Consider the following 27,591-nt stretch of genomic DNA (forward strand, 5'->3'; position numbering starts at 1 on the left):
CAGTGTGGTGATAAAGCACTGGCTTCACAGTCAATAAAAAGTGAGAGATACCTGGGTTTAAGAGCTCAAAAGGGTAAACAGAGCAGGGGTTTGGAAAGGTCATTGCCCAGAGGACTGGAGGCAAAGCAGTGTCTGACCATCCTCCTCTATCCAGCCGAGGAAAGGGAATAACCCAGGCCTGGCTGGGACCAAGGAGGAAAAGCAACCCAGAGAAAGAGGACTAGAAATAATACAGATAATAATCCCTGAACTAACTGTGAATGGAAATGGCTGTAATAACCCATCCAAGGTGTTGTGTTACCTGCCCTGTGATGAAGTGCAGGGGCTTTCCTGTCACAAGTGCTACTTCTTAAACAGTGAGTCACTGGGTAGGTGTTGGGATCCCACAGGAACAGGAGGTGCAAATGTGAAGAGGGGGAAAAGGTCACATACTGTACCTTGGGAGGATGCTGGTGTTGGCAATGGTAGTATTAGCTCTGACTGTTGTACACCTGTGTATCACCCTCAGAGCCGCCTGTGGGGAGAACAGTCGGCAGGGAAACACCACCTTGTGCAGATGAGGAATGAGGTACAAGCTTACTTGAAGGAAGCTGGGATAAACCCTGCCTTGGAACAAAATTAGCTGCTTTTTGGTGGTGGCAATGCCCGCTGCAACTGTATTTCAACACTGAGTCAAAGGTGTGAGGTTTCTTTATGGTCTCCCACTCCATGGGGAGGGGAAAAGAGCCGTCCCCAAGGCTCTGGTCTGCAGAGGTGTGGGGGTAATGACTGACCTGTGCATGCAGACCCACAGCCCCAAGGAGCTGTGTGTTTTAGACACCAGCCCAAGCCCAGCACGATGGCTGGGGCAGGGCCATGGCAGCACGTCACTGGTGGGAAACAGTTGTTATTTGTGGAGGTGGGAAAGAGCAGCAGGATACACAGAGTGCCGGTGGGCTCCAGCATCACACATTCCTTCATCTCCCAATGCCAGGCTCCTGTGCCAGTCCTGCACGGACTGACCTTCTGGAATTTCAGGTCTGGAACAGGGGAAATCCAACTGGGCAGTTCCCAGCTCTTTCGCTGGATCTTGCCATGTCAGCTGGCAGCAGCAGTGCAGCTGCGCTGGGTCCTTACGTCAGCTGGAGCTGCCACCATTCCCAGTGTATCTGCTTCCTGCTGGAACGCAGGCCATCGTGCTCATTGGGTTCCGTACCTCCTTCCAGCTTGTCCTCATGCTGTGTGTGAATGTGCAGCAGAGAACACTCCAGCGCTGGGCTGCAGAGAACCTGGTTCTCCTGTCCTGCTGCCTCTCTGAGGGCTCATTCCAAAGTTCAGGCTCTGCCTTTTCCTGCCTTGCCGGGAAGATAACAGCCTTGGTAAAACTGTAACTTGACCTTAGCGTTCCGCCACAGCGAGGGAGATAAGGTGCTAAAAGAAACACGGGGAGCAAAGCATGGCTGTAGGAGAGGGGACCCCACAAGCCAAAGGCTCCCTGGGTGCTGCCGGTGAGCCCGGCTCGCGGGCTGGAATGGCTGGGGGATGCTGAGCGGGATTTCAGTCCGGTGTGCACCATACTTCTGCTCTGGCACACAAAGGACCCCTGTGCTGCTGCCGCTGCAGATTGGAGAAAGAAAAGATTGACTGAAGCTGCCTGTTATTATTTTTGGCTACTCCAGCAATGTATCAAAAGCCTGACGCTGGGTTGATGCTGGTGCCCTACTTTATAGAAGCCCTGAAAAGCAGATCAAGGACAGTGAGCTTGTCTCGCTGTGTGGCAGCTGCCAGCAAAGGGTGAGAGAACTTCAAACCGCTGCTGGGGGGAATGGGGGGAGGTAAAAATGAGGTAAAATGTGCTAAATGCAGAGCAGTGTTTGCAGAGTGCAAGGGGAAAGGGTCTGCCTGTGCTCCCTGAAGGAATGCAGTGACTGGGGCTGCTGAGCTGATGCCATCGTCCCCGGGCACGGTGGGGACCCGTGTACCATGGAAGGAAGGACCCCAGTGGCCTTAGGTGACAGACGGTGCTCCTGATTATTCAAGCCCAGCAGCAATGCTGCCAGTCCTCCACATTTCCTGCATCCTTTGGAGCTGGGAGGGGGTCCTGCCCACCTCTCTGGCTGAGGAGCAGAGGATATGCAGGGAGTTAGTGTCGGAACTGGGCAGAGAACCTGCAGATTTTGACCCGTTTGTCAGTGCTGTGCGTGGTGCTGCTGGCTGGAGGGATAATCCGGGCAGGAATCCGGCTTGGAAGTCATTGGAGGAGGCAAGACTTGTGCCTGCTGCCTTGGGCAGGACCTGCCTATATCCCACTCCAAGACCTGCTTCCTTCCCCTCTGATGTGGGGAAACCTGGAGTGTTCTTTCCGATCAGGGATATGTACCTCTGCTCTCGTTTTCCCTTCCGATGCTGACCAGCGTTCGCAGCCCTGGTACCTGCTTCCTCCCTGATCCGGAGCAGCCCTGCCCGAGCTGGAGGATTTCTGATCTGCTGCAGACATGGACGGCAGCCTTTGAGAAGTGGAGAAGGAAGCAGCCCTAAGTAGCAGGCAGGGGACGGTGCCATGTGGTGGCTTTTCATTTACTCGAAATCCTACTTTGTTCTTGATGAGTAATGGAGGCATTTGAATACGCCAGGATGACAGCAGCAGTCTGGCTCTGGGAACGTGTCGGCGTGGGCTGGGTGAGGATGGTGGCAATCGGGACAGTTGGACCATGCTGCGCAGCCATCCCCTCTGTTCTCCACCGCCTCGCGTCCTCCTCCTCCCGCACTCACCTGCTGCTCCGGGCACCGTGTGTCGTGACTCTGCACTTAAACCACCCCGCGGTCGGGCTCTGAGCCTCGCCGCTCAGCCTCATGCGGGGCCGGGGTGCGGGTCATGGCTCACGCAGGAGCGGGCGGCTGCTGCTGCAGGCGCTACTCCCTGCTCTGGCTTGCGCTGCTGCGAAGGTCAGTGACTCGGCTTCCCAAAATGGGAATGGCATGTGCGGGGCGGGCGGCGGGCACGGTCCCGCGGGACGCACCGGGCCGAGCAGGAGGGAGGGGAGCGGCGAGGGAAGGAAGAAGCGCCCTCCCGCAGCGCTTGCGGGAATAAAGGCTGAGGAGAGGCGGCTTCTGCCGGGGTTTATCACAACGCGATGAGCGCGGGCACGGGGCAGGCGGGATCACGGCGAGGGGTGAGCGGCTCCGCGGCGCACCGGGGCGGGCGGCGGCTGGAGGCGATCCCGGCCCGCACCCCCCGGAGCCGGCAGCGGGGAGCGGGAGCGGGCCCGGGGCGCTCTGCCCAGCTACAGCGCAGCCAATCGGGCGGGCCCGCAGCGGCGCGGCTGCCGAGCGGGGCGGGGCGGCGGCGGGGCCGGCCCGGGGCGGCGGGGCTCAGGAGCGGCCCGCCCGCGGCCGGCGGAGCGCGGCATGGCCGAGGCGGAGCGGGAGCGGGCCCTGCGGGTGAGTGTCCGCGTACCCCTGGGTGCGCGCCCCGGGCACGGCCGCGCTGCCCGCGCTCTACGGAGCCAACTCCGCGCTGCAGCGCTCGGGCGGGCGGGCGCTGTTTCGGGCCGGACCCGCGCGTTGCCCGGCGGGGAAGCGGGGCCGGAGCGGGCGGGGTCAGGGCGCCGCTGGACACCGGGGCTGGGTGCGGGGAGGCCCGGAGCGGGGCCGGGGTGAGGCCGCTGCGGCTGCTGCCGCCGTCGGCCCGGTCTGCCTCGCCTCGCTTATTTTTAGCTGCGCTCCGGCCGCGATGCGGAGCGTTAAGAATTTGTTTTCGTCGTTATTTATTCAGACGTCGTCGCGGGCTCGGGCAGCCGCCTCTGGCCGTAGTGCGGGAGATGGGGCTTGTGCTCCGTTTCCTTACGGTTAAGCCAGGAGGAGAGACCCTGCCTTGTGCTTTATTTCTTGTGCAGATTCTGCTGCCGGGCTTGCGCCCAGCAAAATTCTCAGTGATAAAAATCAACCCTTTTATCCCCGCCACGGGAGCTTGTCCCGGGTGCATCCAGGGAGCACCCCGGGTTTCTGTGGGACGGAGTAGGGGGGGATCCGGGGCTCCTGGCTTTGCCTCCTTAGAGGTTCCCCGGGTGTTTGGGGGGCTCTGCAGTCCCTGCTCACCCCAGAGGCTGGTGTTGGTTCTCAGAGCCTTGCTAGGGTTGGGACTCCAGCTTGGAGCGCTGGGTCTGTGGCTGCTGTCTGCATCAGATGCCACAGATGTGGCACTGTTTATGCTGGTTTAGGCTGATGGGATAAGAAAAGGTAATTTTCTTTTATATTAAGTGTTGCTTTCTGTTGAAAGCGAGATGCTGGTGCCACCCTGCTCTTGGGAAAGAGGGAGGAGTTTTACTCCCTCAGCTTCTTCACGTTGTGGTCACTGAAACTCAGGTATATTTCTGACCATCCTTTGCCTCTTGCTGTTGATGCATTTTGCTTGCTTTTGCAGTTCCTTCATGTTGCATGTTACAAACACAGCCCATGTCCTTGCTGGTTACCCTGTGCTGGACCTGCAGGTTTGTCACAGCCAAACCTGGCGTTGGCACAATGTTAAACAAACAAACGTCCACGCTCAGGTGGATGTCACGGGGTAAAATCATCCTCCGGGTTGGCAAAAACAACGTTTGGAGTCTGGCATGGGCTGAGAGTTCTTTTGAATGTAATTAATTCTGCTGCTGGTTAAAACTGAGAACAGCCTAAAAACAAGGGCAGGTGTTACTTAGTTTAATTACATGTCCTTTGTGTGGCTCAGCCAAGGTGTTGCGTTAGGAAGGGTAAGAGGCGGCACCAGGTTCATGTCATTAGTGCTCTGAGTGGTGTCTCCCAGCACCTGCAACCCCAAAGGCTGCAGAGCATCCCCCTCTGCTTCAGCCCACCATAGCCCTGCCAGGGCAGAGGGAGCTGCTGGCATCTAGAGACCTGCAGGAGAAAGGCCAGGTTAGCAGGACATGGGGAGGGATGTGCTGCGTGCTGAGACTTCATCTATGCATCCTGTCCTACAGGAAAGGAAAACATTCTGTCATCCTCTGGGAGTGTGCACGTGCTCTTGTGGTGCTGTTCTTGGTTGTTCCCAGAGCATCACTTTTGTGTTTATTTGTTAAATTGAAGCGGGATGAGGCACTGGGGAGGAATGGGTGAGAATCGCAGCAGGGGTCAGGAGGCTGGGAGAAGTCAGCACTGGGCAGGGGGAGTCACGGTGCTGATGTGGGGGTTGCTGCTGGGCAGGGGAGCTGGGTTGCAGCTACTGCAGGAAGAAACGCAGCAATCAGACTGGTTTGGGCTCTGCAGAGAGCAGAGTCCCACTTTGTAACCAGCAGCAGCGATGCTCCGAGCCTGGGGTGGGACAGCCTGTCCCGATTGTGTGCCCTGGTAAAGCTGGCAGAGGATGGGCTGTGATTTACTCCCATCTGTGACTGCTAAAATCCTTCTCCCATCTGATGCTGCAAATCAGTTTGGGGGAGTTGTCCACTTTGTTCTCAGCCAGAACAAAACCTAATCCCCAGGCTGGACACAGATCTAAATCCTGTTGATGCTGCATGTGGGTCTCAGGGACTGTTCCACTGTGTGTGTGCGTCCAGGACCCCTGCAGCGGGTGTGTGCTGGTGAGGGGCTGAGGGCTGCCCTAAAGACCCTCTTCCCAGCTGGTCAGATCTGTCAGCCCTTGCAAAGCTGAATGCAGGGATCGTTTCCTGACCGAGAGACGTGTCACAAAGACAGTGTAAGTGGGGAGATCACATCCCTCTGACAGCAGGGAGGCATGCATTTTGCAAAGACTGACTGCAGCTGGTGTTAATGGGACGAACAGTAAGAGATTCAAGAAAGACTCTTTAATTTCTTTGCCATGTTTCAGTGTTAGGTTTGGTGTCTGCTCCATCCCTCTGAGGCTCCCCAGCTAGGTTCCCTGTTTGTTTCTGTCTCTCCCTCCAAAATAACAGGCAATTTCTCATCATCAAACCACAGAAGCAGCAGCTGGGTGCTTTCAGGCAGGTGAGGTTCTGTATTGAAAACGTATGGGGTTGTCCCTTTGAGGGCTTGTCTTCACAAGAAAGCAATTCTGGAATAAGAGTGTATGAGTTTAAACACACAAGACCTATTCCAGAAGCAGTCTGTGTAGACAGGCCCTCCATCTTCACCTCCCTTGTAGCCTCAGCAGAGCATCTTTGTTCTTGAAAGAACATGCAGCCTGGACCCGGGGCAGTGTGTGTGGTGGTGCTGCTGCTGCAGAGGGCTGGTTGCTGCCTCCATTGATCCAAATCCAGCCTGGAGTTTGGTGAGGAGCGACTGGATTGTCCCTCCAAGCTTGTTTCTCTGCAGCCCACAGGCTCCTGGTTGGATGAGGTGTGCTGATAAACCTTGACGGCCCTAATTTTGGCTGCTCAGGAGGAGCAGGCGGAGGGGGATGGCATCCCTTCACACGGAAATGTTTTATGACTTTCATTATTTAGAACAACAATCCTCTGTCATTGCTCGTGGGCAGTAAACCTCTTCTTTAATAACGAGAGACTGGCTGCCTCTCTGCAGGACTCTCCAGGTCAGCGCCGGTAGCAGTTATTTCTCTTTAGAACTAATGTGGTCTTTTATGAGATTTCCCCCCTCCTTCATTTCAGCTGAACTTCAGGCAAGTAGAAAGGGATTAAAATAAGGCCTGTGGCAAAAAGAACTGAACGTGCTGTTTGGAAGGAGGGCTTCCTGCTGAGAGATTTCTCTGGGCAGCTGCCCGTTCCCACCGTATTAAAGCAGAAGTGTAGGAACTGAATCTGATCAGCTCACGTAAGCTGGGATGGGACCTGGAATACACGGCGAGTTATTAGAGCAGGAGAGTGGATGGCCCCAGGGGCAGCGTTTGAAAAGTGATGATAGAGAGATGAGTTTGAGCAAAGTACCCGTGTCACCTTGGAAGTGTACATACACGGTAAGCAAATGATGTTCCAGGTGAGTTTGCCTGTTAGGATGTTGGATGGTTAAGGAAGAACACGAGTTTACAAGTGCTCTGGTACCTCTGTTGCCATGAGTGCTGCTCCCTGCCCATGCTGGGTGAAGGCAGGGCTGAGGAGTATCCACCTCCTGCTTGTATTGCTGTTCTGCCCAGGGGGTTGTCACATCGTGTGTGTAGTATTTCTGCACTTCTTCATCAGTGAGTGCAATTGATGGGGATTTTCTAGCCCTTGCCCAGTAAATCATCTTTGGATGAAGCTCTCCACATCTTTTATGGCCTGATGCAGTACAGGTCTTGCTCAGTGTAACACAAACACAGCGGGCTCATGTTTTCCTTGTCCAAAGTGGGGCAACACTAAGTGGTCCTTCCAGTAAGCAGAGTGCTCCCACCCTCGGGGTCAGGGAAGCAGCTTGCAGCCTTAGCAAGATCCTTCTCTTGCTGTTAATACAAAAGGAAGTCTGGGGGGGCTGCAACAGGGACTTGCAAACATATTCCAGTAAATGGCCTCCTGCTGCAAATGTCATGCTGTTACCAAAGGACGCGAGGAACGCGCTCTGCTCTACAACAGGGTATGAAAATGAAAGGACTGTGTGTCCTTTGAAGCCTGGTGGTGTGTGTGGCCCTCCTTGCACTCCGGGATGTCTGCAGACCCCCTGGACTGCCATGGGTTAAGTGCCATAGCATCAGGGCTGGTTCCGGTGTGCTGGAGAGAGGATGGGGCCAGTCACCCTGGGAGGATGCTCTGCAGAGACAGCTCTCATCCTGCTCTGCCAGGGCTGCCTCTGGCACATCCCTTCTGCTGGGATTTCAAACCAGAGTCTCTAATTAATGACATCTCCCCATTTAGCTCTTGATACACAGACAGATGCTGAGCCTTTTAGGGCTGATTGGAGACCTGCAGCGCTCCCTCTGTACAGTGCAGCATCTGGTGACAAATGGTTCTGTTGCTGACCTGGGTTGGATTTGATCGTTCGGGAGTAAGAGACGTCGTGGGAGCGGGTCCTGCCGAGGCAGGAACCTGACAAACAGCCTCCTGCCTAAGGAAAGTCCCATTAATTTTGGGATTCCCAGAGGCATATGGCAGAGTATGGAGGGATATAAATACGTGTTTGCTGAATGTGGTGAGAGCAGAATATGTCCTGAGAAGCTCTCCCTTGGTAATTCTTCATCTTCGCACATCTGCACTCTCCCCTCGCCCCGGGGCCCTGCAGCTGCAGGAGTTTTACATGAAGAATAAACTTGTTTTAACAAAAAGCCTTAGGCCAGCACGCAGGGGTCCGGCTGAGCCATGTACATCTTCGTGTCACAGCTCCCGAGGTGCGGGTGTAGTTTATCCATATTCATATTTGTCCACACGAGGATCCAAGCCTTAGCTTGTGGTCTTCCCTTCTCTAATTTCACCTCTCAAATATAGAAATAAGATTTACTTTAAATGCCTTGCTTGTGGGCTTGGTGAGCAGGCTGTATTGTCAGTTCTTGAGCTGCTGGATATTAGTTCTGCTCTCGGTGTCCAGAGGTAACTTGATCTGTCTGCCTGTATTAGAGTTAGCATTCAGAGGGAAAGGATATGGACCCTTTTCTGTGAAAAGAGTGGAAAATCACCACAAAGTACTGGCAAACGACTGTGCCCAGTTCCTAGAGATCAGTTTATTCACCACAGAGTTCTGGGGCGAGTGGGCAGTTTAAAGAACCACTAATGGGATGGAGAGCCTTGTGCTTCAAAGGCATGGCTCCTGATCCAGCACTGGGGTGCTCTAACCCAGGCTTTCAGCATCTGAGGGCCAGGGGCTGTCCCCTAAGGAATGAGTCTGGTTTTCTGCAGATGCCCTCATGGGTACCCCTGTGGCTGGTCCTGGCTGTGGCCTCTATGGATGCAGGGAGATGCCTGGAGGCTGTGCTGTCCTGGCACCCTTGGGCAGCGTGTCCCCAGGCTGGGTATCCTGCTCCAAGCCATCCATTTAGCATGCTCAGCTGGAGAACCCAGCTGCAGGCTGATCCATTATCACCTGGGGGCTCATCCGCTGCATGAATCTTAATGGCGAATCTAGAGCAGCACCTGTTTATCTTCTGCTGCTGTTTATCTTAGCATCCCCTTTGGCTGGTCCCTAGGTTCAGCCTGGCGTGTGATCCCCTGGAAGCTATGAATTTTGCATGTGCTATTGACATTTCTCTGTGGGTTGGTCAGCTTTATTCTGGAGAACGACAAAACTCAGCACACACAAAGCAGGCTGAGAGCATAGTGGGAGCATTGTTGTTTCACTCACTAAAACCGTGCTGGGAGCATCTCAGACTCCCTTTATTTGTGTCCTTCTGAGCCTTTGAAGAAGATGTTGTGCTCTCTGTGTAGGCAGAGGGGCACGTGGTCTCTTTGGAAGACCCTGAAGTGCTTCACAGAGGATGTAAAGGTCAGAGTTACCAGGATCAGAGCTTTGTGAGCTGGCTGGAGTAGGACCATTTTACATGGTCCTGGCTGTAGAGGAGGCAGCTGCTCCTGTTGCTCTCCAGTTATTTTCCCATTGCTGCTTTCTGCTTTTGCTGTTTTCTCTGCGAGTACCTGGCTGTGTTTTTTTCCCCCTAAGCTCCCTGGTTTTGCTTTAAGAGTTACAGCACCATTGATTGTATTGGCTGTCTCGAAAATGGTGTGCTGCTTGCTGTCTATGGGCCCCCTGCTGCTAAATGCTGCCAGTGGGACTCCAGAGCATTTAGATCAATCGATAGGGCTATCATGGCCTTATTTTCCACACTGTCCCCATCCCAGGTGTGTAACACACAAGCCCTTGGGTTGTTGGTTGCAGAGTGTGGATCCAGGCACCAGCTGCAGCAGTGAGAGGGATGAGGGAGCTTTGGTAGGGAGAAGGGTTTCTGTGCATGGGAGCTCCGGCGGTGCTGGTCTCTGGCCATGTTCTGCAGGCAGGGAGCAAATGGGTCTGGGGTTTTACAAGGGGTAAAGTCACTAATTCCTCCCCATTTGCAGGTAAGTTCCTTTTGTCAGTAGGGTCTGGGTGCTGTGAAACAGCAGGATGCGCAGTAGGATGCTAATGGGATCTCCACGTGTGTGTAAACCCATTCCTGACCCAGCAGGCAGGTGCTGCAGACCCAGCTGTGGGACTGACAAGCACAGTGTACCTTCTGGGGCAGCTACAACCCACCTGGAAACAATGGGCATGACAGACATTTAGAGACATGCTCAGCTGTGCAGAGCCCCACAGCCTGCACACCTCTGATAATGTAGTCCTGGCTGCATCAGGGCTTGGAACACCAGCCTGGAACAGAACCTGCTCACCACATTATAAATGGGGCAGAGTAGCAGTCCCTGCTATTCTGGGCCCTCTGTTATCTCAGGGCAAAAAATTCCCAGGAGTATTCTGCAGTTGTTGTTAACAGATGGGCTAAATTTCTGGGGAGGAAAGCATCCACTGATCCCGTTCCCTCTTTCCTCTAGATCCCATCTAATGCCGAGGCTGAAAGAATCGCGCTCCCACGAGTCTTTGCTCAGTCCCAGTAGTGCTGTTGAGGCTCTGGATCTCAGTATGGAGGAAGAAGTGGTCATCAAGCCGGTGCACAGTAGCATCCTGGGACAGGACTATTGCTTTGAGGTAAGGAGCCTTTCCATCTGTCTGTCTGGCCATCCCAGGGGCCATTCCTGCTGTGGCGGGGCTGGCTGGGGAGCCAGGTGTGGGCTTGGAGCGTGGGTTCTCACTGTTGTAAAGCATCACTCCTCTGAATTGCTACACAGAGGCCATTTCATAGGCAGAAAATTACTCCTGTCTTTCCAAGGGGGATCATATCCACAAAATCAGAGCAATAAGCTCTTTGCTTTGTACCCGTTGTCGCAGCAGAGCTTGCTGCCACCACAGGTGCTGAGCTACTTCAGGCTGTGTATTAGCAGAGCAGAAATGTGTAGTTCATGTTCGTACAGATAGGAGAAAGTGCTAATCCCTCCTCAGTGCTCACAAAGACATTATTCGTGGTCACAAAGCTAGCGTTCTGTTGTCAGTGGGAGTGTTGAGGACTCGGGCAAGCAAACTGAAGCTTCACTTGTTTGGGTAAATAGAAAAATCTGTGAGTATTTCAATTTTTCTTTTAACATCTGCTGTGGCATGTGGTTGGGTCTGCGCTAGTGGGAGGTAGTAGGACACGTACAAACCAGTCTGTTGTTGGATAACTCAGTGTAGTATGTCTTGGGAATCATTTGTCCTGCATTGTGGATGGCAAAGTAGTATTGCTTATGGCAGTGGCTGGCTATGGAACTGGGAAATGGTTTTCTTGCAGTAATGAGGTGGACGATACCGTGAAGGGAAGGTTACCTCTTTGTACTTGGTCATAGAAGAGCAGATAGATGCATGGATTGAACTGCAGGTTTCCCTTGGGTGGGCAGTGCTGGGTGAAAACAGCCTTGTCCAAATGTCCAAGAGGAGTCCAGCTGGAGAGGTGAAGGTTCTTCACTGACATTAGCACACTGAAAGAAACGAATTGAAAGTTCCATCTCTTACCCTATAAACAGATAACACACAAAGAGTCGTGCAGAAACCAGCCCCCAGCATCAACTCAGAAGTGGGCTGAGGTATAAATTTCCAGTGCTGTTCATTCTCTGCAGCATTGAACAGCAGGTCAGGAGGAGAACAGTTTTGTAAATTATATGGCCTCTATTACATTCCACTCCAGAAAGATAAAATGAAGCTAGATGGAAAATAGATGTGACATCCGTAATAGAAGAGTTGTTTACCACTCCTGGTCGGCACACAAGAGCAGGGGAAGGGATATGAACAGTGCTTGCAGAAAGTTGACTGAGAGGGAAATGGCACAAGTCGTGCACTCATGAGGAGGAAGAAAATCTTTATTTTTAAGTGAGTTGGGTAAAGAGGAGTCATACAGAAAAGAGAACACGTTAATTGCTGCGCTGCAGATCCTGCAGGGGAGAGGAAGAATGCCAGAAAACAAAAGGGACATTGATTTGTAACTGATGGTTACTCATCAGTCAGCTCCAGCGGGAAGGACCGAGGTGGGAGCTAAATGTCATGTTGTGATAATGTGTTGGTCTTTGATCTCCAGAGAGCCTCTTTCAAATCCAGAGTGAGGTCAGCACTGGAATGGGTTTGCAGATCTCCTGGATCCCTGGTGGGTGGCAGGCAGCGACCACCTTGGTGCTTGGAAGTTGCCTTCAGTTATCATTATATCCTGAGGGTCCCATCTGTGGCCTGTGATCCTGGGTCCTTCAGCATTGCTTTATCTGAGAGTGCAGCCAAGGCTTGCTGAAGACTGCTGCCACCCTTCAGTGGAGGCTCAGCAAAGAGCAGTAAAACCTGTGGTGGTTTCTGTGGCCTGGAACTGGGAAAGCTCTGCCTGAAGTCTGCACAAGTCTGAAAACTGAAGCTGATGGCCAAGAGCCGTCACACTGCTGAGTACGGGAACACTGAAGAGAGAGAAGCTCAGCTGATGTCCTGGAAAAGAACCCCTCAACAAGAGTGAGAAGGACCTGGAGACAACAGGAACCAAGATACTTTCTGCACAGGGCACTGGGAAGCTGCTGCCATTTGGTAATGGTGCCTTGGCTCTGCTTTGAGGCTGTTGTGGATCTGCTCTCTAGGGACATCTGTCAGGAATGGCCAAGTTTGCTGTCTCAAAGTGAGAAGTGAAGCATTGCTGTTGTTGGGCAGTGCCTGCCTTACACAGCGCTTCAACACCTTGCCCTTGTGCTGGGATGCTGGGGCAGTGGCCAGTGAGAAGCTGCTGCCATCACCAGCTGAGGTCTGTGAGCCCTCGCTTGTGTGAGGCCCATGCACCACAGCTCCTCCTCCACCGAGCTGCCGCAGCAGCCTCATGGCTTGGAGAAGAAGATGGCAAGATCTGAGATGGCTGCAGATGGAGCCGCGCTGAGAGGGCAGGTTCAGAGCAGGAACTGGCAGTGCACCCAAAGGGAGACAAAGGCGAGAGGTGCCAAAGCCATCTGCAGTGGAACGAGCCCAAGTGGCTCTGTTGGAGGCAGTTGGCTGTATGGAGGTGCAGTGGGATTGTTTCTTTAGCAAAACCAACCTGCATTAAGACGTGCTAAAGCTGTTTGCTCAGCTGGGCTCTGCCTCAGTAAGGAGTCAGCAGTAATGCAGAGCTTTTCAACGGCTGCATTTGGCTTTTCCTGCTTATTTAGTTCTACGAAACTTGCTTTTTCCTGTCTCAGTACTTGGCAGTTGGTATTTACTTGTTTTCTTGATTGATTTTTATTTCCAAGTTACTCAGCATCATCTTCTTTCTCTTTATAAGACTTCCCAGTCAGCATAACCAGCTAGTGCCAGTGCGAGTGCTAAATACACAGTGGGCATCTTAGCCCAGTGAAGCAGGTTCAGAGTTCAGGCTCCCCAAGCCTATTCCTGGCTCTGCTATTTGTGGGGTCTTGGTGACTTGGGCCAGGCAGAGGGATTGGAAGTGAAGGGCTCTGTTCCTGCCTTGGCAGACCCAAGTCTTGCCCTGTTGCAGCACTCGTGTCTGGGCAGTCACAGGATGTAGCAGGGGATGCAGAGCAGCAGGAGGGAAAACTGTAGTAGCTCCAATGCGACTGGAACCGTGTTGCCTCACCCTGGCCTTGCTGGAGCAAGGGAGAATTTAGCAGAGATAAATTTAGCTCCACTAAATTTAATCCAGCTGCGCAAACGTGGCTCTGCAGGGCTGGTTTGTCCTTCTGTGCTTGGCCACAGTGGCATTGACCAGCTTGAGCCTCAGCTTTTCCTTTTGAACACTGAGTTGAGCAGCTTCAGTAACTCAAGTTATCATCTTCTGTGGTTACTCTTGTGGGATTCCTTCATCTGTGCCTTGAGGAACCCATCCTGTGCCTAAGACATTCACCCAGGCAAGGACTGTGGATTGTGGATGTGAATTCAGAAATGAATGTGTTTTACTAATTGAGCTTATCCTGTACATTAATAGTATTCTAGCATATCCAGAATCTTCATGAGATCAGGATACTCTCTTCATAATCAAAATCTCATGATCACTACTGCCATGTGATGTTTAGGTCACAGCTTAAAGCTGGGATGTTATTTCTGATCTGGGTAAAATGATATTTTTGGTCACACGTGGTAGTTACGACCTTCAGTTCCCATCAGATCAAGAGGGCTTCATATCTGAGGATGTTCCTCTTCTCTCCCTGAAGTATGATAGTTACAGGGCTTTTGGGTTTTGAGTGATTAGTTAATTGGTAATTGTTTTGGTATTGAATCACAAATTTTGCCATGATAACTGGGTGATAATATGTTGATTTAAGTGTGGCAAGAAAATATACCAGATATTCAGTGTGACTGAGAGCTGGTAAAAAAAAATGACATTTAATGAACAGATTCAATAAGAGGACATCTGAATTGCATGCTTGTTTATTTGGATATGAATGCTTTATGCAGCTGTGGGATCTGTGTGTGTCACCAAGGAGAACTTGCCTTTAGCAGAGCATCTTTCAACAGCAGAGAAGTCTGAATTCTCTTTTCTGGTGGAGCTTCCACGTTTCCTACCACATTCTCTAGATCCAAGAGCATTGTTTTCAAATGCATTTATTCACCAAACTCCCATCAGAACTAAAGAGCTGAACAAAAAGCTAGGTGAGAAATGACCTTTGAGGTAATGGGCTGATGGTGTAGTTTACTGGAAGGTGTATTTGGCCTACTCCATCTTTATTAACTGATTTCTAAGCACTCGGTATGGACTGAATTTTGTGACCTTAGAATGTCAGCAGGAGGGTTTGCCCATGAGCAGTGCTCATTTGCTGCTCACCTTCCGTGCTACTTCACTGTAAGTTCTCATCTTGAACACTTGCTAAGTGGTCCTTCTGGCATCTTTGTATTGGTGATTTGGTGTTAAGATGGTACAGCACCCCACCAGCAGTGCAGCAGCTGTGTGTTGCTGCTCTGTAGGTATCATTCCCAGTCAAGAAAAGGATCAAGATGCAGAACTGCCGGACCCCCTGGCAGGGTCAGGGCGTAGGGATCACGCACCATGGGCACAGTCTTGCAAGTAGGACATCTCTTTTGCCACCAGAAGTCCCTTTGTGAAGGGTCAGGGATAGAGGTTCATATGAGCATCCACAGCAACAAACAGGAGATGGAGCAAGCTGGATTTGTTATGGGAAGCTTTGTAGAAGCTGGGAATACACCGAAGCATGAAGGGATGGTGAAAAGATCATACTGCTGTGCCTACTAATTTGGAGTCTTCTTGGAAATAGAAGATAGCTTGTGCTCAGGAGAATATGTAGTTTTACAGGGGAGAGGATAAAAGCATGTTAGGACAGGGAGGAGTGATATCCCAGAAGAGAGCCTCTGGGATATCAGGGGTGGGAAGATTTCTTGCATTTACTGTGTAAAGACAAGGATGGGCCTCTTCTTATTTTGTCTGGGTTAGAAGATGTCTGCGTTCAAAGGCAGGGTGCCTTCAGCTTGTCATTGAGGTTAGCTAATGACAAATCTTAGCAAGTGCCAGCTCTGCTGTAAGAACAGGTTAGGCTTCTGGGAGATACATGAAATTAAAGGAGATTGTGTCTCTCAGCAGCAGATAACCCGGTGTGCAGTGTGGAAACACAAGCACTCTGAAACGATAAAGTACTCAGAAGTAATTCTGCAGCTTGAGACTGGTGGAAATGAAGCTCAAGGGGAGTTATTTAAAGTATTAGCCAGGTCCATTTGGCCTGCATCAGAGAGTATTACTGGACATCACCAAAAGCAGTGAATGCAGAGAAGGGCAGAGCTTGTGGAGGGCTTTATGGGCAGCATAGAGTTATGGTACCATGGTCACAGGCTGTCAGCTTCCCAGCAGGGCCTGGAAGAGGCAGGGGCTTGAGGAATATGTGTATGTGAGAAGATGCAGGGAACTATTGGCCTTTTACACCTTGGCTCAATAATTGATGCCAAGAAAGCTTGGTGTGGTGGATAGGAAGAAATACTTGGTGCCTGTCATCCTGGGGCTGCTGGGCAGTGGTTGCTTTAGTGTGCTCTCAACAGGGTTATTTCCATGTGGTAGCACAGATGTGATAAGGAATGAGGGGCATTTGCACCACTGGAAATGTCACTGCTGTGAGCGTGCTCCTTCAGAACCTGGCTATGGAATCCCAGTGGCCAGAGAAGGTCATGCAGATACTGCAGAAAGACCCCTTGGAAGCACGAGAGGAGGCTTCAGCAGCACTTCACCGTCCAGGTCCAGGAGCCCCAGCCTGGCTCTGCCCAGCTGGGGATGAGGTGCTCTGAGTGGGAGTGCCTCTGACCAAGCTGCAAGTGTTGCCAGCAGTGGGGTGTACGTGCTTGTCCCCGTGTTCTTCACAGCGTGGTCTTAGGAAGCACCAGGGCACGAAGGGGGAAGGTGGGAAACCAGCCTTCCCAGGCCTGGGGTTCTGCAGGAAACAAGGAATGCGTGGTTACTGTCACAGGCTTTGGGCTGAATCTGGAGGAATGCCAAGTGGTTGCAGTTTAGTTCATGTAAGGATTTGTACGCTCAGTTGTGGAACTTGGTGGTTTAAAGCGTCACATGCGTGGGGCCCATTATGTACTGTTTTCTGGTGTAGAAGAGAAGTAATTGGAATTTGCTTCCATGATTATTTCTGTGTCATAGAGAGTTGCCCTGGTTTTCCACCAGCCTTAGGGGCTGTTGCTTCATGCTTGGGTAAAGCTGTTTACTTAAAATAAAACATAACATAAAGAGATCCACCAGCATCTTTCCTACCTCCCCTTCGCAGCCTGCAGTGTGCTGGTCAAGGCATAATCCTGTTCCTTTCCCTGTAGGTGACGACTTCATCAGGAAGTAAGTGCTTCTCGTGTCGTTCCGCAGCAGAGCGAGATAAATGGATGGAAAACCTGCGGCGTGCCGTGCACCCAAATAAGGTAGTGGCTTTGAGGAATTGCCTCTGTTAGAGTTCAGTTCCTCGTTATTACATTTTATAGCCCAGTGCATAGTAGCAGCAGGGGACGTATTGTCATTACACAGTGAGTAAGTGTAACTGTGGGTCAGCCTTTTTCTGTATTGCTTTCTCCCACAATTATATTTACAGGCAAGTGCCAATTACTTCTTCCCCTCTTTTCTCAGTGCTTGCTGCTTCAGCTGTTGCTGAGAATTGATCAGACCTGAAGAACCTTCAGTCTTGTTCTGTTACTGATGATACTTGCTGCATACGTAGGACTTTCCACTTCTAGGAGCTCAGGAAGCTCTCGGGTAGCTGCCAGCAAAGTGACAAGTCTGAGTAGTCTGGAGAGTTCACAGAGCACACTTCCTGACTCTGGTAGTGCTTGTGGTGTCTGCTTGAGTGATGGAGAAACTCAGCTGCCCTCACGGCAAGCTCTCTGAGGCAGCAGTGGAATCTACCTTTCCCTTCTCCAGTCAGTTGAATGGCAAAGTCATCCCCTTAGGGAGCTACAGAAACAAGTCCTTCACTTCACTAGAACAGAGACACCCAATATGTGGTTTTATGGCTCACTAGGACCACGTGCATCCTGAATTAAAATCTACAACTGCTTCTCCCTCTCTGCACTGGAGTTGGGGACCAAAGATTATCAGGACCAATCAGCTGCAGGATTTCACAGCTGATGAGTTCTGTCAAGTCTTTTTCTGCTGATCAGAGAAAACACGAATGTTGGGATCCTGTGAATCTATTCCTGGCATCAGAGCCACATAACTGCGTGCACGTTAGGTCCAGGCCTGGCAGGTTGCTGAAGGAACCCTCTGTGTTGGAGTTGATTGTTCCCAGCACAGTGCCAAATGTCAGTATAAAAGATTTCCTTCAATATCATGACCGGAGCAGTGGAGGGGAGAGTTCCTGTACGGGGAGCTCAACGACTCCAGTGCTTTCCAAGCGCAGCAGCCTGGTAGTAATGATCTGAAAGAGCTGTGTAAGGTTTGTGTGGTCACATTCAGCACAGGAAAAGTCCTGGGAATGTGAGCTGGGGCTGGGCACATCACTATGGCTTTGAGATGCCAGTGTTCAGTGGAAATTCATTTGGAAGGGTGCCCTTATCTCAAAACATGTCATTAACTGATGGCTACTTTTCCATCTTTGTTTGAGGTCATAGACAATGAACTCTCAGTATCTGACTTGATATTTCTGTCAGGAATTCAGCGTTCTTGTGTAGTTCCTGCATGTACTTCCTGAACCTACAGTACCCCATTGTGGACTTGCAGCAGAAACATTCCTGCCCAGATTCCTAGGCTGTGGTGGCTGTTTCAGTGAGGGGTTTCTACGCAAAGCAGGTTACTGCAGAGCCCCTCGCAGTGGTTCAGCCGTGAGTGCTTTATCGTTCAAGTCACCCCTGCAAGTAATGCCCCTGGATATTCTTCCACGATGAGATCAGCATCACTGGGGAGCTCTTAAAGATCCACAGTGCCCTTTGCTCTGTTGTTGTTTAGAAGGTATCCAAGCCACATTTCTATTTCTGGATTGAGATGGTTCTCCTGTGGGACTCGCTCTGTCTCCTGATGTTGTAGTTTGGGTGCTCTGGACATCAGCCCTAAAATACCATGAGGTTTTGTACATGCTTCTTTCCCTGCCAGAGGTGGTTGCATTCCAGCCATGGATGAGGTGATCCCTGGGTGTGTGCTCAGATCCCTTGATTGTTGCTCTATTACAGTAAAGAAAACAGACTCAAGTGCTGCTGTACTAAAAAGGGAGGTGGTTGGGAGATACCTGAAACACGGCTTCTGTTCTGCAAAAGCCAGTAATGATCCGTGAAGTTCTGGTTTCTTCTGAGGCTCTCTTGGCAGTGAATGGGAAATGGTACCTTTATGATTTGGAGGGGGTTTATCTTCCTTGTTCCTTATATTAATTGGCACCCACAGACACGGAGAGCATGGTGATATTTGGAAAATTAACATAAGTAGTGTTATTATGCAGATTCCTGAGAGCCAGTATTTCCTTAAAATAAAATGTAATTAAGTCTCTGCTCATTTAGCACATCCGAAATAATTAACTCCTATCTCCAGTTCTGTTGTGCTTGGCTTTGTGGTTTGGGTGGTTTTAGTGACCTGTTTTTCTTTGCATCTTCTTTTCAGGACAACAGCAGAAGGGTAGAGAACATGTTAAAGTTATGGATTATTGAAGCCAAGGACCTGCCAGCTAAGAAGAAGTACTTGTGTGAATTATGCCTGGATGACGTTCTTTATGCACGAACTACCTGTAAATTGAAAACTGATAATGTCTTTTGGGGGGAGCACTTTGAATTTAATAACCTCCCATCACTCAAAAACATTACAGTGCACTTATACAAAGAGACTGACAAGAAGAAGAAGAAGGACAAGACCAACTTCATTGGCCAGGTGAACATCCCTGTCAGCTCCGTCACGGGCCGGCAGTTCATAGAGAAGTGGTACCCAGTGGTGAGCCCCAACCCGGGCAAGGGCAAGTCCCCAGGGCCCATGATCCGCATCAAGTCACGCTACCAGAGTATGAGCATTCTTCCCATGGAGATGTACAAAGAGTTTGCTGAGTACATCACTAACAATTACATGGTGCTGTGCTCGGTGCTGGAGCCCTCGCTGAGCGTGAAGAACAAAGAGGAGATGGCGTCTGCGCTGGTGCACATCCTGCAGAGCACAGGCAAGGCCAAGGTAAGACCCGTTGTGATCCTGTCGGACACCATGGAGAGCAGGCTCCTGTGTTAGGGTTTGAAATCACCACGAGTTGGGCTTCAGGCCTGGCCATTCATACACTCTAATTTTGCTTTTAATTACGAACAGGTTGCTAGCAAATTGCAAACTGCTTAATTAGCAAGAGGTCAGTGGGACCTCGAGATACCAACTGAGTCATTTTGCTCCCTTCTGGAGGCTCAGGGAGCGGGCTCTTGACTTATGAACAGTGAAAGTAAAGCGAGAAGGCAGTTCTCAGGGATGAAATGGAAGCAATGTTGGCTTAAGCTAAGCAGCCTGTGTGTGCTGGGTATTCCTGCAGTGAATACCCAGGGCAGTTCAGTCTATGTGAACCACTTTGAACATATTCATAGCTGGGAATCCCCCTCCAGGTTGGGAAGGAGGAGGCAGAGTGGGATTTATTCCTGGTTGTGATCTGTGAGGGTACCGGCAGGGTGAGCAGAGCTGGGAACTCCCTCACTGGACAGCACAGGCAAACACTGAGGTCCCCAGTGCATGGAACATGGAGCTGTGTGACCCTTCTGCTGCAGAGCATCCTGCATCCCCGGGTGGCAGGGCACAGCCGTGGTGAGCAGGGCCAGTGTCCACCCTGCAGAAGTTAAGGCATCAGCGTTTTCTCTGTTGGAATCTCCCTGAACTCTGCAGGGAGGAGCTGGGGAAGAGCAGGATTTCCAAAGCTTTTGCAGTGCTGAGGAGACGTGAGCTCCTCACCTGAGGGGGAATCACAAGGCTCTGCTTCGTCCAGAGCTGCCACTGCTGCCTGGGACCGCGGCAGGGTTCATGCATTAGATTTAATTACCTTCTGTTGAACAGAGAAGTGGCTTGGCCTCCTGATCTGGTTCAGGGCAGGCAAAGCTCACTGAGAGGATTGTGCAGCCGTGGGCCTGCTGTTGCAGAGGCAGAGAAAATAGCTGTTAAAGCCTTCCTTACCCCAGGCAGCAGTGGCAGGCCCCAGGAGCACAGGGAAGGACCGCAGCCCTGCTCCCCTTGGCTTTGTTGCCCTCAGAGGTGACTGAAGTGGTTCACAGCCTGTGAAATACGCTCTGTGGTTACACAGGGGAGCATCCTAGGTGTCCCCTCCTCACTCCTTGTGCTGGGCCTTCAGACCCATCAGTGTGTGGTTTCTGAGCACAGCCCTGTGTTCTGCTGGCACATCTCATCAGGAACCATGGGCTGTGCTGCCTCTTGCCTGCTAGTGCCAGGGCTCTTGTTGAAATAGCCTTCTATTGGAGGACCATGTCCATGGCTTACACGGTTCTGGTGCAAAAGGCTTCAAGTGTCGCCCCAGTCTCAGTCACCACAGATCATGTGTTGGCATGGCTGAGAGCTGTTGTCACTGTTCCTGCTTTTTTCCTCTTCTCCTCAGTACTGGAGAGGCTCCAGAGAGAGCAAGTGTGTTTCCAGACATGTGTCTGCATCAGTGCTTGAGATCCCAGAGGCTCTACACAGGGGACATGGCAAACAGTAAACAGACTTGATGAGTTTCCCCCTAAAATGGAGCTTCTGCTTTCCCTGCCTGTCATCTGCCATCAGCATTAGCACAGGGTTTAGGGAGCTGTCAGAGCAACAGGAGTTATTGGAGCATGGGAACCAGGTGGTGTGTGCTTTACTTGGACAAGCAGAGAGAGGGGAAAAGCAGCAGGAAGGTAAAATCATGGGATCATGGAACAGCCCAGGTTGGAAGGGACCGCAGATCGTCTGGTCCAGCCTTTTGTGGGAAAGGCAGCCTAGATGGGATTAGCTGGCTCCCTGTCCAGTTGTATCTTGAAAGCCTCCAGTGATGGGGACCCCCAGTGTCCCTGGGGAGGTTTTCCCAGGGATTGATTATTCTAAATGTATAACATTTCTTCTTATATCAAGATTAAATCCAGCCTCTGCTGGGTGAGGAGCACCCTCGGGGCAGCCCCCCCCCCCCCTTCCAGGCTCTGTCCTGCTGGGACCGCTGAAGCTGGAGGTGGGTTCTGCATCCCTGTGCCTTGCTAAGAGCCCTTCCAACCGCCTCGAGAGCTCTCCCCTGCCCTGAAGAGTGCAGACGTGGCACTCGGCAACCACCAATTTGTTTTGCTGATAAAGGGGGTTTTGTTGATCTTGGCTGCCGGAGCTGATGCTAAAGCAGCAATTAACAGTTGGCCCGAGAAAACAAGTGTCCGGTAGATTATCTGTGAAGACTCGTTAGCAGCTAATTGCCCGTGCAGTGTTTCAGGCCCTGCTTTCCTGTCCTGATTTGCTGTAAATACGGTGTAATCCCTTAATGAGGCAGGGTCCTGGGGTCCCCGTGTCCACGCAGAGCCACGCTGCAGGAGCTGCGTGCAGAGGAGGGGTGATGTGGTGTGGTGTGGTGCTGTGTGGGTGATGCCACGTGCAGAGCACGCAGAGCTGCGGCAGGAGGGGGACAAGGGCTGTAGGTGGATTTTCTCCCTAAATACCTGCTTCTTCCTGGGCTTCACAACTGTTAAAACAATAGATTAAAAGGTGGAGAATGGAAGCAGAGTGTCCTGGCTGGGAGTAAGAGTCCATGTTTCCTTTGATCCTTGGTTGGGAAAAGGAAAAGCTTCATCCCTGCAGTGCTGTGTGAGGGTTTGGTTCGCATCAGGGTGTGCCTGGAACCTCCTGACCAGCCACCAAGGCAGTGAGGAAGAGGAAAGGCATTTTGATGAAGGTAAAAGTGCAGATGGTCCGGCTGAGGGATCTGCCCCGGCCCTCTGGGAAGCCTGACAAACATCCAGCCCTACACCAGCTCCCTCCGTCGTGCAGTGGTTGGTCACTGGCTCTATGCCACATATGTGTGGGAAGAGGCAAGAGGGACTTGGGTTTGTGGCTCAGCACAGGGATGCAGGTTCTCAGCATCGCTCCTTGACTCATTACGTGATTCCATCTCCCCGGTGAGAGCACTGATAGAGTGTTACCTCTAAGGGCATGGAGATGCCTGATTATTTCCATGTGTTTTGCAACCCACAGACCAGAGACACAAAGTCATAACTTCAAGTATTTCTGTTGCCATACCTGGTGTTACCAGGAGTGCTCACCCCTGCCATTAGCATGGCTTGATGTGGCCCATGTGATGTGGTTGTGGCTGCATCCTTCCCAACACGACAATGACTGCGACTTCAGATGCTTCCAGAATATTTCCCATGCTTAGATTTGTTTCAGGGCTCTCTTACAGCTTTTGGAGCTCAGTTCATGACCATAAATACCTAAACCACCCCTCTCTTGTCCAAAGGGTTGTTAGCTCAAAGCCAGCATTAGACAGAGCTCCAACGAGCCAGCTGCCCCCTTGAAATAAATATTTACAGCCTTGTGAATGGAGTGAAGAATAAACGTGTCCCTGTTTGTTTGTGCTGCAGGGATTAGCTTCAGCTAAGCAGATGTAGTGGCTCCTTCTGTGGAGTTGGGGCAGAGCACTGGGAAGGTGCACAGGGAAGCATGGATGCTGCACAAGTTCAGCCATAGATGAGCCTGCAGCAGCCAGGTCCTCTTCCCCATGGAGTTTATCTCTCTGATAATGCTTTATAGCAGCTATAGTTAAACTAGTAAGGCTTTTAATGAGTTTTATGAGCACCTGCAGAGTTTTTGCCCCTCTGTGGGGGTGGTGAGCAGTTTCTGAGCCTCCTGTGTGGGATCCAGCCCCTCTGCCCTCACGGGGAGGTTGGTGGGCACTCAATGTGTTGTTACTACATCCCTAAGGTTTTCTTATTGCCATGAGCAAGGTGATGGGAACAGATTCCTTTGTGTTTACCCTCACGTTGCCACTTCACCTCCTTTCCCAAGGAGAACTGGAAAGTGCCAGAAGTGTTGAGGATGAGCTCTAGCACTCACAGGAGGGAGCATCATTGCATTTCCTAGCACAGAAATGTCCAGCACAGCTCCTCAGAGGATCTGTGGGGGTCAGGAGTCAATGAGTGGCAGTTGGGATCCTTGGTTTCACACCCTGTGTCCAGAGCCCAGTCCCTGCCCTCCGCTGCTCTCCTTGCACATCAAGTGCTGTGTTTCTCTGCCCCTGCAGCACTGCCACACGTAGGTTTGTGCTGACACTGGTCCACCTGTAACCTACAGCCCTGCTAACCCCTGGTGTTTTTCACCTTTGCATAAAAGCCCAGCTGGACTCTGGGCTAGTCTTTGAAATTAGCAGTAATCTTATTACCTTTATCAGTTCAATCCTCTTAAGGTTAAGTCAATCCTCTTAATCAGGCTCATGATGTGGAGAACCTTATTATTTCAAAGTCAATCTGCCCATCAGTCACTTACAACATTGGGAGCCGTCAGCTCCAGCCCTGGGGGCTGTGTGTTCCAAGTGGTGTGTGCGGGGCCATGGGTCTCATCAGCTCCCTCACACCCCATGTGCTCCATTGGGGACACATCCTGAGGGGCTCCATCTCTGTGCCTCCTGGGTTCAGGAGCTGGAGGGGGCTGATACTGCCCAGTGACAACCCCCGGGCACAGGGATACTTGATGCAGGCAGACCCCTCACCAGGGTCGGCTTTCTTGGCAGCGGCAAGTGCAGGCACTGGAAGTCTGGAGCACTGTGGGGTGTGCAGGGCTGAGGGGTGCTGGAGGCCGAGCTGTCAGCCGCTGGTCAGGTGTGTGACTGGATTAGCTTTCTTTGCTCTGGCTTTGTCCCCTGTGAAGAAGCTTTTTCTGCCTGTGTTTTGTGTTGGAGCAATGCAGTTAGTCTGCTTCCTTTGCCCCATTGACGTGGGCAGTGAAGGATCCTGTTGCTGAGCAGGTCTTGGTTTTTCTTTTAGTGGATTTCACTTTGCAATGAACCTTTTCCAGTTGAGGCCACCCCCAGGGCAGCAGCTTCCAGCAGCTGCCTGCAGGGACCAGGCTGCCGCTCCTGCTTGTGTTCCTGGAGGGCTGGAGGAGCTGCCTTAGAACAGCTCACGCTGCTGGGGTTCATGCTTGGTTGGTTGAAAAGTGCTGGGACCCAGTGCACTGGATTGATTTATTTGGGAGCTGCTCCTCTTGGCAGAGTCAGAAGGGTTGGAACTGGGTGATCCTGAAGGTCCCTTCCAGCCCAAAGCATTCTTTGATTCTCTGTCAGCGTATGGACAGTGACTGAAGTTGCACAGGTTCAGCCATGTCCAGTCTGAAGCAAATACCCTGAAAACCACCAGGGGCACAAGCCTGGAGAGCACTGCCACAGCCCTTAATTTTTACTGTAGACCTTCTCCTTCCCCTCTTGACTCCCATGTAATGAAATAAAGCATCTTATTTTCTTCCATTGCCAGGGGCCCTAACTGAAAACAACCCCTTGCTGATCTCTGCTGCTCAGAAACAGGGAGTTTTATTGGCTTTAGTTATTGCATTTTATTCAGAGCCTTGTATGTGGGTGAGTGAGGCCCCCGGAGGGATTCAACGAGGATTTGCATTCCATTTGTGTGTTCCGAGTGCTGGCTGCTGGCGTACTTCAGGCAGAGATACCAGACGTGTGATCCAGAGCTGATGTGGCTTTTCTGTGCAGAGGGAAGGCAGGATCTGGAAATGGCCCTGGGACAGGAACTGCAGGATGTCATGGGAACTGACCCATGGAGGAGGCTCCGCTCCTGCAGTGAACAGAGCTCCGCTGGGCTGCCCAGAGGCAGAGGAGCTCTCTCAAGGACATTGGCTGTGGGTATTCTGATCCCTGATGCACCCCAGGGCTGGTTTGTAGCCTGGCGAGATGCCTCCTGCAGCCTGGGGAGGCTGGACCTGCTGGGGATGCTGAGCAGGCCTTGCCTGCAGGATGCTGGTGGATGTCCTGGCTCTTCCCTCCATCCCCCTGTCAGTTACAAAGCCAGATCCCACCACATTAAGTCCCAGCTTTGGGTGTTGTGCCATAATGGGGCTCTTTGGGATTTCAGCAACTTTCCTTCCCACTTTGGAGAGCAGAGGTTGTTCCTCAGCTGTCAAGCTGCAGGTGCTCCATAGTGGATAATGACCGCAGCAGAGGTTTCAGAGCAACCTTTCCTGGCTGTGTGCTGAGTCCCACAGTGGAATTTTGCCTCATTTTAATTTCTGGTGGATTCTAGATTAGCAAAAATCGTTAAAATTGACATTATCAGTGGCTAAACCTTGTCTTTTGGGTATCCAGCTCTTGGCAGCCCTGGCTCCAGCTGGGGTGTGCATCACAGCTTGGACCAGCATCCCGTGGCTGCCAGTCCTTGGCCAGCAATGGGGGGGAAAGCAAACCCTTGGCTAAGAGAAACTGTAAAGCTCAGTTATTCCTGAGATAATTAGTATGTTGGGAAAGTGACAGGAAAGAGAATCGAGCAAAGCCAAGGTCAGTGGCTGCTAATTAAGAATCAGCACCTTGTGTCAGCCTGAGCTGTGGCTTAGAATTGAAACGGACCCCGGGAGAGACCCAGGAAGATAAAGGTGATGGAGTTACCCAGATAGCAGCTAGTGGGAATTGAGCAGGGGTTTAAAGTTTCATTCCAGCCTGGCTGATAAAAGGGGCTAAATGAGAGAAAATAGTGGGGGAAGGCACGTGCTTTGCTTCCAGGAGGGATTTTTTTGCCTCTGCAGCTGCAGGAGCATTGCAGACATAGCAGGATCTCAGGAAGGGTAAAGAAATAATGGAAGTGACTTCTTTTTTTAACCAAAGCTCCTCTGGTTCTTTTTGAGGCTCTCTGGGAAGGTCAGGACAGTGTGTTGGTCCTAGTCTTGTGGGCAGGTGGGAGAGGCTGGGGCCGTTGGGTGCTGTTTGAACCTTGATTAAGCTCTCAGTGCGCAGATGTCCATATGAAGGATGCAATGGAGCCGAGTGCCTCTCTCTCTCCCAGCCAGCTACTGGCAGGGATGGGACCTCAGTGTCCCCTCTCCTGAACCTGGGTTGGATCAGGCTGGGTCACGGCATGGTGCTTGGGAGCTGCGTTTTGGGAATGGCAAGGACAGGACCTAGGTCTCTGCATGACAGCTCTGGGCTGCTCCTGGTGCCCGTGCCGGGAACAGGTTACCTCTGGTACGGTCGTGACAAATGAAGGAGAATTTCTTAGTGAAAGGTTATTACCAAGCAGATGATTTTGTTCTAGGGGAAGGCAGTTTAGAAAAAGGGGCCTTTGGCTGTGGAATTGAATGTGTGTGTCAACGTTTCTCTGTCTTCTGCATGGGAAACAGTGAGCGCTTTAAGGCATCTGATTTACACGGTGCCTGTTCCCCTTCGTCCAGGTGAATGGTACAGGGTAGGAGGGGATGGACCTTTCCAGCAGCCAGCACAGCGAGGAGCTGGGCAGGAGCCCAGAGCTGCTTTTCCCATTAGCAGTGCAGTGAACAGAAGCTGAATATATATTAGCATTAAGATCTGCATGGCATTTCTCCTGCATTAACACTGGCTGCAGCACACTAAATGCCACACCACGCAGTGGAGTCTCAGCAGAACGCATGGGGACCTGTGTGATGCTCTCTGCTCAGTTAATGCTGCTGCTAAAGCAGACGTGGAGCTGGGGCAGAAGGGCTGGTTTTGGTTTAGGTTTTGTAACTCAGCAGCCTGGCCTGAAGCACGGGGCAGCTGTCAGCATGTGGCCTGCTCCTGCTCACCCCTTCCATTGCTCTGCAGCCCAGGGGATGAGAAGCTCACATGGGATTTGGTTGTGTGCACATCAGGCCCCAAATCTGTGCTGTAGCAATGCTGTTTATTTCCATCAGCACTAAGGAAATGGGACACTTGAGTATCTTGATACATATTATAGGATTGATTCTCAGCCATTAACTGTGGGGCACAGCTCATGACATCCGAGCATGCCCTTGGTTTGCAGCCAGTCACTTAGACATCAAATACAGCCACATCTAACAGCAAACATGATGTTTCACCCACAAAATGGGAGCTAGATGATGTTAAGGTCCTTTCCAACCTTGACCATCCTAAAATGTGAGGCAGATAAAAGACCCAGCTGGAAGCCAGCACTGATACAGAGGCAAATGTGGTGCAGGTCTGAAATGAATCATTTTGGGGGTCATTTTTGAATAGTTTTTTGTGGTGCAAAAATTGTGACTTTCCAGAGACTTATTTTTCCTGTCCTCTAAGAGGCTGGAACAGGAGGGAAGTGGGGCTGGGAGCAGCTCAGCATGGGACAGCCAGGATCACCCGCAGCTCCTCCGCTCTGTCCTGTGTCTCACAAAGCTGA

General features: G+C 51.5%; 1 protein-coding gene across 13 annotated transcripts in view; it reads left to right on the forward strand.

Moving 5' to 3' along the window:
- The window catches only part of DAB2IP (DAB2 interacting protein), a 209,010-nt gene that overhangs the window by 160,938 nt on the left and 20,481 nt on the right, over positions 1 to 27,591 (forward strand). For 9 of the 13 annotated variants that reach the window (XM_061476493.1, XM_061476491.1, XM_061476490.1 and 6 more), the window contains 3 exons: positions 10,332 to 10,485; positions 16,639 to 16,737; positions 18,896 to 19,450. In XM_061476493.1, coding sequence (XP_061332477.1) covers positions 10,332 to 10,485; positions 16,639 to 16,737; positions 18,896 to 19,450 — 808 coding nt within the window. Of the gene's footprint in view, positions 1 to 1,478; positions 1,774 to 2,827; positions 2,926 to 3,030; positions 3,153 to 3,325; positions 3,421 to 10,331; positions 10,486 to 16,638; positions 16,738 to 18,895; positions 19,451 to 27,591 lie in introns of those variants that run through there. The other 4 variants (XM_061476495.1, XM_061476497.1, XM_061476500.1 and 1 more) reach the window with 4 other exon arrangements.

Source organism: Pezoporus flaviventris, unplaced genomic scaffold (genome assembly GCF_033815535.1).
Source record: "Pezoporus flaviventris isolate CSIRO_AGI_PZ_B2104156 unplaced genomic scaffold, CSIRO_AGI_Pfla_v1 ptg000097l, whole genome shotgun sequence".
Taxonomy (NCBI): domain Eukaryota; kingdom Metazoa; phylum Chordata; class Aves; order Psittaciformes; family Psittacidae; genus Pezoporus; species Pezoporus flaviventris.